Source organism: Myxine glutinosa, chromosome 5 (genome assembly GCF_964187855.1).
Source record: "Myxine glutinosa chromosome 5, kmMyxGlut1.1, whole genome shotgun sequence".
In the NCBI taxonomy this organism is placed as follows: Eukaryota; Metazoa; Chordata; class Myxini; order Myxiniformes; family Myxinidae; genus Myxine; species Myxine glutinosa.
Genome location: NC_136265.1, coordinates 197489257 through 197501585, shown reverse-complemented (window position 1 = coordinate 197501585; position 12329 = coordinate 197489257). Strand labels below are relative to the sequence as shown.

The 12329-nt window shown below is 47.0% G+C and overlaps 1 protein-coding gene across 1 annotated transcript in view; it reads right to left on the bottom strand.

The window, feature by feature from the left end:
• LOC137426529 (MAM domain-containing glycosylphosphatidylinositol anchor protein 2-like) overlaps positions 1-2209 on the bottom strand; it is a 491190-nt gene extending 488981 nt beyond the window's left edge. The window contains exon 1 of the mRNA XM_068115127.2: positions 1806-2209. Coding sequence (XP_067971228.2) covers positions 1806-1890 — 85 coding nt within the window. The 5' untranslated portion in view covers positions 1891-2209. The remainder of the gene's footprint in view (positions 1-1805) is intronic.
• Between the last annotated feature and the right edge of the window lie 10120 nt (positions 2210-12329).

Sequence of the window (12329 nt, the reverse complement as noted above, 5' to 3'; positions counted from 1 at the left end):
TTCCTGGATGAAATAACTTACTCATGTTTCTAATGACAAAGTGGTGACGAAGATAAATGCTTCCACTGGTTGCTATAACCCAATTAGCAGGGGGAGTTTGTTACTGAGCATGCTCGCTTTACCGATTGAGTAAAGCTAGTCGGGTCTCTGCCGACTGAGCCGAGACGGTCGGGTCTCAACTGACCGAGCAAAGCCGATCGGATCTTTACTAACTGAGCAGAGCAGATTGGGTCTCTGCCGACCGAGCTCGGTCGCTGCCAGGCGAGCAGAGCCGGCTGGGTCTCTGCATGCTGATCAAGCAGAGCCGGCCTAGTGTCTGCATGCCAATCGGGTAGAATGGTTTGGTCTGTGCATGCCAATCGGGTAGACTGGTTTGGTCTCTGCATGCCAATCTAGCAGAGCCGGTCGGGTCTCTTCATACAGATCATGCAGAGCTGGTTGGATCTCTGCATGCCAATTGAGCAGAGCTGGTGGAGACTCTGCTGATGGAGCAGAACCACCTGGGTCTCTGCCAATCGAGCTAACCCAGCAGGTCTTAACCGATGGAGCTAACCCAGCCAGACTCAGCCGATTGAGCTAACCCAGCCAGATCTCAGCCGATTGAGCTAACCCAGCCAGAACTCAGCCGATTGAGCTAACCCAGCCAGATCTCAGCCGATTGAGCGAACCCAGCCAGAACTCAGCCGATCGAGCTAACCAAGCCAGATCTCAGCCGATTGAGCTAACCCAGCCAGATCTCAGCCGATTGAGCTAACCGAGCCAGATCTCAGCCGATTGAGCGAACCCAGCCAGAACTCAACCGATGGAGCTAACCCAGCCAGACTCAGCCGATTGAGCTAACCCAGCCAGATCTCAGCCGATCGAGCTAACCCAGCCAGATCTCAGCCGATCGAGCTAACCCAGCCAGATCTCAGCCGGTCGAGCTAACCCAGCCAGATCTCAGCCGATCGAGCTAACCCAGGCAGATCTCAGCCGATTGAGCTAACCAAACCAGATCTCAGCCGATTGAGCTAACCCAGCCAGATCTCAGCCGGTCGAGCTAACCCAGCCAGATCTCGGCCGATTGAGCTAACCCAGCCAGATCTCAGCCGATGGAGCTAACCCAGCCAGATCTCGGCCGATTGAGCTAACCCAGCCAGATCTCAGCCGATTGAGCTAACCCAGCCAGAACTCAGCCGATTGAGCTAACCAAGCCAGATCTCAGCCGATTGAGCTAACCAAGCCAGATCTCAGCTGATTGAGCTAACCAAGCCAGATCTCAGCCAATTGAGCTAACCCAGCCAGATCTCAGCCGATTGAGCTAACCCAGCCAGAACTCAGCCGATTGAGCTAACCAAGCCAGATTTCAGCAGATCGAGCTAACTAAGCCAGATCTCAGCCGATTGAGCTAACCAACGAGATCTCACCCGATTGAGCTAACCAAGCCAGATCTCAGCCGATTGAGCTAACCAAGCCAGATCTCAGCCGATTGAGCTAACCAAGCCAGATCTCAGCCGATTGAGCTAACCAAGCCAGATCTCAGCCGATGGAGCTAAGCAAGCCAGATCTCAGCCGATTGAGCTAACCCAGCCAGATCTGAGCTGATCGAGCTAATAAAAAACCGACACACATATACACATCAACTGTTATAGAACCTCGGTGTAGCAGTCTCATTCAAGGCTGGGATTTCCCACCATCGCTGCATCATCATCGGAGGCTACACGGAACGCAGCAGGACCTGTGTCTGCCGTGCACGAACATCGCAACAACACTAACTTCAGCTCACGAGAGATCAAGCTCCTCGACACCCATCCGGCCCCCCATACCATAAACTCCATGTGACACCGCAGTGGCCTCGCCAAGAAGCAGCAGCAGAAGGAGCGGCTGCCAAGCGGACTGGGAAGCGTCCATGACCCCGCGCAGAACGTCGAGATGACCAGTTTGCTCCACGGCAGATCGGACCCGTCGATGGAGGATTATATGACAGCAGTTTGGAGCAACAAATCACAGCTAAGTATTTCTTTCTCACATTACGTGCTCCAGCATGAGAACTTCGTGTGCGGTGCTCAGGGAGAAACAAACTCGGAGAGTCATAATCACGCAGAGATGCAAAAGTGAGGCGCTCCAAAACAGAGACGTACTGTGCTTGTCCGTCGATATCCGTGACTGGGTGGATGTAGCACGGCTTGAACGGCACAGAGGTTTAACGAAGTGCGATGAGAGCTGTGGGATGAGGACAGCCTCTCTGGATGCCCCTCCGCGTGGCCACTACACCTCGCAGCGCGCGCGCTCGTACCGCCCCTTCCACCGTCCAGGCGATCCAGCCCTCCTCCATCCCCAACGGAATACGCCCAATCCAGATCCCACACCCTTCACAGGGCATGCCCCGTCTTTTTCAAAACCAATCCTTGTCTATCCACAGACCTCCTCTCGTTCCCACTTTGTGTTTAAAATTCGAGCATCATTATACTGTGCATGTGTCGCGCTCTAATGTTATCAAGCAATTCCTTCATTGCTTCCCATGTGCCTTCTTCCCCTCCGTATACACATATATGCGGAACCCAGCTTGCTGTAGTGACACCACGGCCAGAGCGAGCCATATAGCATGAAGATAATCAGAAAGTCCCAGCGGTTTTACGCATTGCTTTGAAAAATTCAAATTCCAGCACTCACCAGGCAGCAGGTGTGCGCTACCTACAGGCCGCAGCACAAGCCATACAATGGACAGAAAAGATATAGGATCAAGTTTTAGAGTACAGGGTGACAGTGGCATCAACAGAGGTCAACATGGTGTTAAAATGCTTTTAAAAATAGTTGAATGAGTTGATGTAATTGGCTTACTACAGTCCACTACAGTCCACTTCCTCACCATGGTCCATTATTTTACATTTCTGAGATTCAGCATCATTTGACCCCAGTGGATTTTTCTTCTAGTCCTTCTCTCGGTTGCCAGTTTGCAAGTGTTGTGCTCCATAAGTTGTCCGCTCATGTCGTTGTCTGTCTATCCCAGTACCATTTCATTTCCTCACCTGGATTTTAGTCAGGTGAGCTAATGTGATGGAGCAGTGTCTGTAGGGAAGTCAGTGAATGAGTCTGTAAACACTTCAGTCTTTATCACCTCAACCAAACACACAATTTTGATGAAACCTGGCCACAAGCTTCGTATCTGATGCCTAATGGTGTATTGACTGCATCAAAATCTGCTCATTGAGGGAGTGAACAGGGAGTGTGTGTGTGTGTGTGGGGGGGGGGGGGGGGGGGATTTCACGCCCCAAAATAGATACTTGCTCTCTTCTCTGAAACTACACACAGGAGTTTGATGAAACCTGACTACAACCTTAATCATCTGTGATTTACTAAAGTTTGTTCAGAGCATTACAAAAATCAGGGGTTTGCCCCCCAATATAGGCATTTACTTTCTTCTCCATTACATATTTTGTGGGTCATCCACACCCACAAGTGGTCCCCTGGTTATACCAGGTGAGTCCAGGGCCATTGGCCTTATTTTTACCTCTGCCACTGAAGGTGGACCGAAGTTATGTTTTCACCCTTGTTTGTTTGTCTGTCTGTCTGTCTGTCTGTGAGCAAGATATCTCAAAAGGTTATGGACGGATTATGACAAAACTTGGTGGATGAGTTGGTTCTGTGACAAGAATAAGCCGATTAGGTTTTGGTTCAGGTCCGGATCCAGATCTGGCCTATCAGTGGATACAAAACGTACACTGTTAACCTGGTGGAGGTATGCACTCTACCGAGTGCCGTTCTCGTTTTAAATTGTGACCAATGACTCAATTGACTCTCCCAGCCTATTTAGTCCACTGCAAAATGAAAGCCTGACCCACCATGGTCCATTATTTTATCTGCTCTAAAATTCAGCACAATTGTACTCCAGATAATTTTTCAATTTATTCTCCCCATCTGATCTTTGGTGTTCCTTGATTTATTTTAAGCCCCTGTTTTGGTTGCCAGTTTGCGATTGTTGTTCATCAGTTATCTACGTATCTTGATGAGTTGTCTAGCCTGGCTTTGAATCTCTGCCAAACTCTAAACTGTCATCCTGGTGTTTTGCAGCAGGTTGATTCATTAATGGATGTGTGCCGTCCCTTCGACGGACGTCAAACGGTGCGCCTTGTCTGCCAGCACTAGCTGCTAGACGTTAAAGATTTCTTGGTGTCCTTGAAGAGTTGCCAAGCTATCGCCGGCAGCCTGAACACATTCCTGCTCTGACCTACAGGGAAACTGCATCAGCAGGACAGCTGTGTCCCCAGTAAATGATGCTCCCGCAATGTGCTGCATACTAAAGAAGAGGAAGGATGTTTGGCTAAACATTGTCGCATCAGAGGAGTCCGCTAACACAGACTCCTCTGTTCTGGGGGTATTGGACCCCCGTGAAGGACCGAAACGGTTTTATATTTACTGCATTCAATGTCACACTGAGATTCCTCAAGGATCACTCAAACAAAGCCTGAATTTGGCAGCACACAATCTTGGTCAGCCTCTCACACCTCGCTGGGGGTCTTCTTGGTCTTGGCCGCCCAACAATGTCTCGACGGTTTATTAACGATAAAGCACTCAAATCCTTTTCGACTTTCCGCACTCATATCATTGAATGCATGATCTTCATACCTACAAATCTCTGTATACATCGCTGTAAGAGCTATAGTTTTCAAATTAGGAGCTTGGAGTGATGTCATGCATTATATGATGCCATTTTCCACGATGGACTGTCACGGACTAATTCAAGTACATAATCGAAATCTGTGTTCGGATATAAGTATTGGATCACGTGAACTAACGTATTGAAATCTTGAATGAAAATTTTAAGAAATCAGCAATTCTTAGAACTAAGTGTATTTACTTTAAGCAAGGCTGTGATTCCTCCTTCTGCACTGTCATCTTAATTCTTCGGTCCATAGGATCAGTTGTCACTCTACTGAGACCAGCGATACTTGGAGGAAACCAGAATATTTGAACCATCTGTTTTTTAAATACATACAGTACAAATTAGATTACCTCTGCTCTCCTCTGATTTTTGATTCTCATGATTACCTCTATTTTTTAAAAGAGCAGGAAATCCATTCAGTATTATGGATTACCTCAAGGCTCCTTCATTCACCGCTGTTATGTCTGGATGCGTGGCGTACATAGAGCCTTGTGGCTCTGAGAATGCCATCAAACCTATTAAGAAGAAGATCCCTCCTCCATTTTCAGCCAAGTGACAGGAGAGATTTTGAGAGAGAGACCTATGGTGCCGCCCCACGGTATTCACACACGTCTTTTTACAATGCGGCAGTGTCAGGTAAGTGATGTAGTAAGGGGAAGTGAACGAGTTATTACCTATGCAGTTCAGTCACCTGCGCTACCTCTTGTTACGGTGCAGTGTTAATTCACAGGCAAAAATTATAATAAGAAAATGTGTATGTGTGTGTATGTATGTATGTATGTATGTATGTATATACTTGTGTGCTATGTCATAAAGCATAACATAACACTCTCTTTGCTAACTCCCCCTATACCCCTCACATCCGTAAAATTTACCTGTTTACCTCTCGTAAACTTTGGGACCGCCTTCATGCATGGCGGTTGCCTATCCCGTGTCTGTGGGCTGGTCATCTTCCAGATCGCCCGCCCCGTAGGGCGGCCCCAATTGAAGGAAAAAAAAATCTTATGCCCCTCTCCAAGGCTCCGCAGCCGACCTCACCACCATGGCCTGCGGTGCGCAGGCCAAACAGTGTATGCTGTTTCCTCCTAAAGCACAATGCGCTTTCCAGGTGTGCCTTTGTACCCAAGTCCTCACCCAGCCGTGCTCAAAAAGAGGAGGTTTTACACACCAAACTGGCTCTATCTGTTTTATAATTAACACTCAATGCTTCCTCAGTGCACGTTTTACAAGACTATTTACTCTGACAACTTCCCTGATACAAGAGTAATCTAACCTATGGGGTCACACGGTCCATGCTATTCTTACCACAATCTAGCTACGGACCCCACCCCTGGCCTGGCCGCCCTTCCACGTAACAAGATCTTCTGAAGGACTGCATTATCCACGATGCAGTGCCTCCTGAAAGCTTTATTCTGAAAGCTAGTTTGCAAATGGAGCCCGCAACCCCTATCTTAATATAAAAATACATTTTAAATTACTGATGCCACTGTTTCAGATACCAATCATGTCAAATGGCTGTGAAATGAAACATTAGCAACGATTACACGAGATAATGAAGGAAATGGTCTCTTGGTTGTGTTGGAAGGAACTCAATAAATAAAGAAAAGCCAACAATTGGCCGGGCAACAGCCAGACAATAGAAGAATGTAAACGAAGGTGGGGTCTATAACCACCTTTAGAGGCCATTTTCCCCCTCAAGCGGGGGTTGGCCTTTTTCGGGAACCGTGGTTGTTGTTGTTGTTTTTTTTTCGGGCCCCTTTTTGAAGCAATGTTTTATGGCCGGATGCCCTTCCTGACGCCAACCCTTTTTGCCACCTTTAACGACAAGCAGGGAATTACCAGTGAACTGGTACTCAATTTGCCGACCTCGGAAGGATGAACAGGCTGAGTCAACCCCCCTGGCGTTAATTCAGCGATTGACCGGGATTCGAACCCAGGATCCTAGGTATCCTAAGCCGGCACCCTAGCCGCTAGCCCAACACCAGGGATAACCCAACACCAGGGTAGCCCAACACCAGGGTCTATGAAGGAAATAAAAATAATAATCTATATTTATGGTATTTTCGAGTACACCAATGAATTATGTACCAAAAGGAAGCCCTTCCCAACCCCACCCCACGACTCCCCCAGGTAGATTTGAAAGTTGTAACAAATCGAGTGTGAAAAGAATATGTCACAAAGCATTAGAAAGAAATTTCAAGTCTGCTGCATACACAACGGTGTGCTCTTCAAGGTGTACCTGACACGGATTCATTGGTCTTTATTAGCTCTGTGACAGAGATCGAGGTTTTTCTGCATTTCCCAGCATGTTTAATCAAAATTAACGTGGTGGAGAACGACTTGTGTCACAATCCTCATTGAAATTTCCCAATTCTTCTTTTCCGTCGTACAATATGAACGCCTTTCCTGTGTCTGCAGAAACGAGAAATGCACCAGTAGTTATTGCACTCTGTATTATTCTTACTTAACCACTCATCTTCTCCTTAGTAGCCACACTCATGGCCGTCCTCACTGAAATGCACTCAGACACTATTTCCTCCCTGGTCTCCATGAATTTCATCACATCTGCAATAGTCTTGTCTATTGTTAGCTAACATCGTTAGCTACGTAGTTACACTGTTAATGAAGCACAGGAAAAGACAATTGAGCCCATCTCGCCTGTGCTACATTAGGGTGTGTGCTAACGAACGTGGCAAGTGCTGCTGGTGGTGGAGGGACAGATAAAAGGAAAGAAGTAGGGAGGTAGTGGGGAGATGGTGGAAATGAGAAAGGCAAGTGGAAGCGCAAGAGACAAAGACACTACCCTTCGCAACATGGGTGGGATGGGACACTGTTTTTTATTTGAAAGAGAAATATTCCATGGGAGTGGAGGGAGGGCAATTGGGTGTGGGAATTGAATAAATACAGATGACAAGTTCAAGCTTAACATTCAAATATATTTACATATTGTGGGAAATATATTCACACTTAAAGTTCACACCTTGGTGCCTTCTTGGCAGTGCGATGACAATGAACATGTAAATTTGTTATTGTTTTACTATAATGGGGCTGTCTGTCACCACAACCCAAATCCCACATCCCTTTCATTATTGGAAGGATCCACATTTTCAAAACGAAGCTCCTTGAGGAGTTGACGGAGTGAGGGTGAAGGGTCAACAGACCGACAGGGGGGTGCAGGTGAACGACAAAACACAGACGCACCACGGTGCGTGGCATGCAGAAAAGGGGGTAAAATAGTCAGTGAGTGTTAAAAAATGCTCCAGGGTGGGAATGGAAGAGACATGGGCAGTTATGGGTTCAAACCTTCAAAGACTAGAATAGCGAGGGGAGCATGAGACAACGGCCAAGCTCTCCACTTGTCCATCGGGTCACACAATAGCCAGGGACACATTTAGGTGTGAAGCAGTTGATTTGGGACAAGGCCTAAGCCCCTTGTACACAAGCAAAGTTAGTTCTGCACTAACGTTATAATACTACAGATAAAGCAGTAAGCAAGGTTTAAAATTCCCATTCTACAGAACGTTAATATTTACGAGCTAGTTAACTCACTACAGCCTGCTTTAACCTACAGGGGGGCACTGCATCAGTGGCACTGTTGCACCCCCGTGAGAACTGATGCTATCCCGCAGCCACGTGCAACATACGACCGACGACGACCGAGTACAGGAAAATTGGGATTAGTTAGTCCGCCCCATGTGGTGGTCATAGTACACAATGGAACTCGGTTTGTGTTTCCATGGAAACTATATCTATTTTGCTACAGTCTATTGTGACGGACACGTGGTGGCACTGCGGCGTTTATGTATTTATTTTAGCTTTCTGATGCTCACAATCTTACACCATTTTTCACTGGAAGAGCCCAATTTTAGTTCGTTTAACTTGAATGGTGTTTTCTGATGGTTACATTTCTATGATTATCAAGTGCAATAAAATCAATTATTGCAATGACAATCAATTTTATCATTTGCATTGTTTAAAGTTATATTCATGCATCTGTATATTTTCTAGAAAGGTGAAAAAGTAAGTAGTACATTTCCTTCAGGAAGTTGTATGAAAAGTTTTTTTTTCTTCCTTCTTTGGTTAGTTTTTATAACAAGAGTGGAATTTGAGCAAATAGTTACTACTTGTAGGTGGAGTGGGTTTTTATTTTTTATTTTTTTGTATACAAGATCGAGGCTCGTGTAAGAGCAAGCATTAATCACAAAATAACACAACTGACATAAAACATATGATAAAGGTAGCGGGAGACAAGATGGGGAGAGAGAGGGAAGCACACAAGTACAACAGTAGAGAACAGGGACATCGGGAGATCTGTGGGAGGGGAGAGGGCTTGGGGGGAGGAGGCATGGGAAGGAGGGGGGGGGGGGTGGGAGAGGTATAAAACACATGGACACTGCTAGGACTTCCAGGAAAAAAGTCGGTATTTCAAAAAACTGTATCTGGGGTGAATTAATGGAGGTAGAAAAGATCAAGGTTTTGGATGGGGGAAGATAAGAGATGGTGGTGAACAGCTGTTTTAAAGACCTGGAGGGAGGAGTGGGATTGAAGAGAGTGACGGAGTTAGTTCCAGAAGTGGGAGTAAAGAGGAATGAAGGAGTGAAGGTGAGCAGAGAGCCTAGATTTTGGCAATTTCATCAGAAGGGGGTTGCTGGCAGATCTTGTGCAACCTGTAGGAATATTTGGGGGACAGAGCACAGACAGAGCTTGGGGAGCGAGGCCAGAGAGGAGTCGGTAGAAGACAGAAAGACCACCAACCTGCCTGCAGTGTGTGAGTGAAAGGCCCTAGGAGTTAGCTTCATCGTGGGAGATTCCAATGATTCTGAAAGCTTTGGTTTCAACAGCGTGAAGCCGAGCTAGGTGTGAGGCAGGAGCACCAGCCCAGAGGGGAGAGCAGTATTCCATTGAGCTGTGGATGAAAGCCTTGTATGTAGTGAGGAGCTCAGGTGTGCCAAGGAACGACTTCGCATGACGGAGGATGCCCAGTCGGCGACTGCCTTTGGAGGCCATCTTGGAAATGGGGTTTTCCCAGTAAAGATCATGGCAGATAGTGAGACCCACAAGCTTGAGTGACAGAACTTCTTCGAGAGGATTGTTCAGAAAGTAGGTGGGAGGGTTGTCCTGTCAGTCTTTTCGGAGAGACATAGTAAGAGTGAGAGATTTGTCAGGATTGAAAGACATGTTCCACTTGTTTGACCAGTCTGTGATTTTATCCAGGTCTGCAGAGAGTGAGGAAGCTGCAGACTGCCGATCTGAGGGATGAGGAATGGAGCGGCAGAGAGTGGAGTCATCAGCAAAGAGATAGAGAGGATTTTCCAGAGAGTTGGAGAGATCATTGATGAAGACCAGAAAAAGCACAGGGCCCAGAACACTACCTTGGGGAACTCCAGAACAGGAAGGGGAGATGAGAGAAATCCATTCAGGGCCGCACGTTGACTACAACCAGAGAAGAAGCCCGCAAGCCATGCATGGAGATTTCCATGGATACCATAGGAGGAAAGTTTGGTGAGCAGAGTGGGGTGCCAGACCGTATCAAAGGCACGTGAAATGTCAAGGGAGACAGCTCTATTTTCCTGTTTGACATTGAGGACCTCCATCCATTGTTGAGACAGCAGAAGCAGCATGTCCAGAGTAGAATGACCTGGTCTGATTCCAAATTGATGATCAGAGATCAAGCCTTTGGAGAAGAGGAAGGATTTGATATCCGAAGCAATGATGGATTCCATGACTTTGCTGATAATTGGGAGCAGGCTGATTAGTCTGTAGTTGCAAGGATCTGTTTTTGCACGTTTTTTTGTGTAAAGCGGTAATGTTGGCTGATTTCCAAGCAGATGGCAGATGACCTTTAGCAAAAGAGAGGGTGAAGAGAATGGAGAGAGAGGGTGAGATAGAGTGGCAGAGCAGGATTTTAGGACCCGTGGGCTGCTGCCACCTGGTCCAGTTGCAGAAATCAGAGTCGAGGTTTGACAAAAACTTCTCCACCTTGTCAGGATAGAAGGACACAGAGTCCAGGAGCAGCTGGGTACGACTGGGTATGGTGAGTACAGAGAGGGATGGGTTCGTGACACAAGATTTTGAGGCAAACACAGAGTTGAGGCATTGGCTTTTTCATGTGCGGTGTCAGCTGTGTAGCCATTTGAGGTAAGGGAGGGGATGGAGGGGGAACAAACACCAGAAACAGATTTGACCAGACGCCACCAGGATTTGGAGGAGGGAGACAGGTTTGAGAGTTCAGTATTGAAAGGAGAGAGATATTGTTTCCTGGCTCTCCTGAGGGTAGACACACACTTGTTCCGAGCTTTGTTAAAGGAACTGAGCTTACCCTCCGTTGGATTAGCCTTCCATGAGGTGAAGGCAAGTTGCTTCATTGCAACTGCCTCACCACAGGCTTCAGTGTACCATGGATGGGAGTAAGGGTACGACAACTGAAGACGAGAAGGGATAAATCTGTGCATGAGAGGGAGCAGTTTACTTTGGAAGAATTTCCAGGAAGAGTTGATGTCAGAGGCAGTAGAATTGGGAGACTAGTCCAGATAATTGATGGCTGCTTGAAGACCGTGCCAGTCAGCCTGAGTGAAATGCCAGACTCGTTGGCGCTGAGGAGGCTCTCTGAGAATGGCCAGAGAGATGTCCACTTTAACGGAGCAAACGATCAGAAGAACCGATTGGAGGAGAAGAAGAGCAGCAGACATTTGCAGGGAAGTTTGTTAAAACCAAGTCCAGAAGAGAAGATACTCCATTGACTGCAATCCGGATCGGGAAATTGACAGATTGTGTCAGTTCTAGTGAGTCACAGAAGTTCTTTGCTGAGGTGCCATGGCTGGTGAAAGAGGAACTCACACCCAGCCAGCTGGCATGATGAGAGTTGAAGTCACCATATATGAGGAAGAGAGAGTTGGGATGAGTTGATAGAAGTTGGTCCATGTTGTCAGATAGGGAGATGTAAATAGAGAACAAAAGGTTGGAGCGGCGAGGAAGCCATAGCCGGAAGTACTCCTGGGGGTGTGGTGGAGAGAGGGCAGTGCAAGTAGAGTGAGGAAGAGAGTTTTTGATGAAGACAGCAACCCCACCACCAGGACGAGGCTCAGGTCTATCATACCGGAGGAGGGAATAGCCAGGAAGAGATATTAAAGAGTCAGAGACATCTTGAAGGAGGAAAGTTTCTGTTGCAAAAACAAGTTGAATTTTTTTTCATTAACTTGAGTTGACTTATAACTAAGAGGCGACTAACAGGGTTGGCGGCAGGAAGGGCATCCGGCCATAAAGCATTGCTTCGAAAAGGAGACCAAGGTGCCCAAAAAAGGCCAACCCCTGCTCTGCGGGGAAAAATGGCCTCTAAAGGTGGTTCAACTTGAATAGCTGTCCAATTATTTGGCATGATAGCATTCCATGAAGTGTAGCCATCACCTCAAAAAACTTTAAACGTTCATTGACCCATAAAGCAGTAGATGGTGAACATTGTGTAGAAATCGACACAATTTTTTATTTGCAGGAGTGAGGCTCATGGAAGAGCAAGGTAGAACTGACGGTGGGACAAATATCATGGAATGAACAAACAGGAAAAGAGCAGAGACGGAGACGAGGAAACACTGGGACGAGTAAGATGGTCGGTTGAGGAAAGGATAATATTGGTAAATAAAGATCAAGGGTCAGAATTGTGGGTGACAACATGGCGGTGCACTGCTTGCTC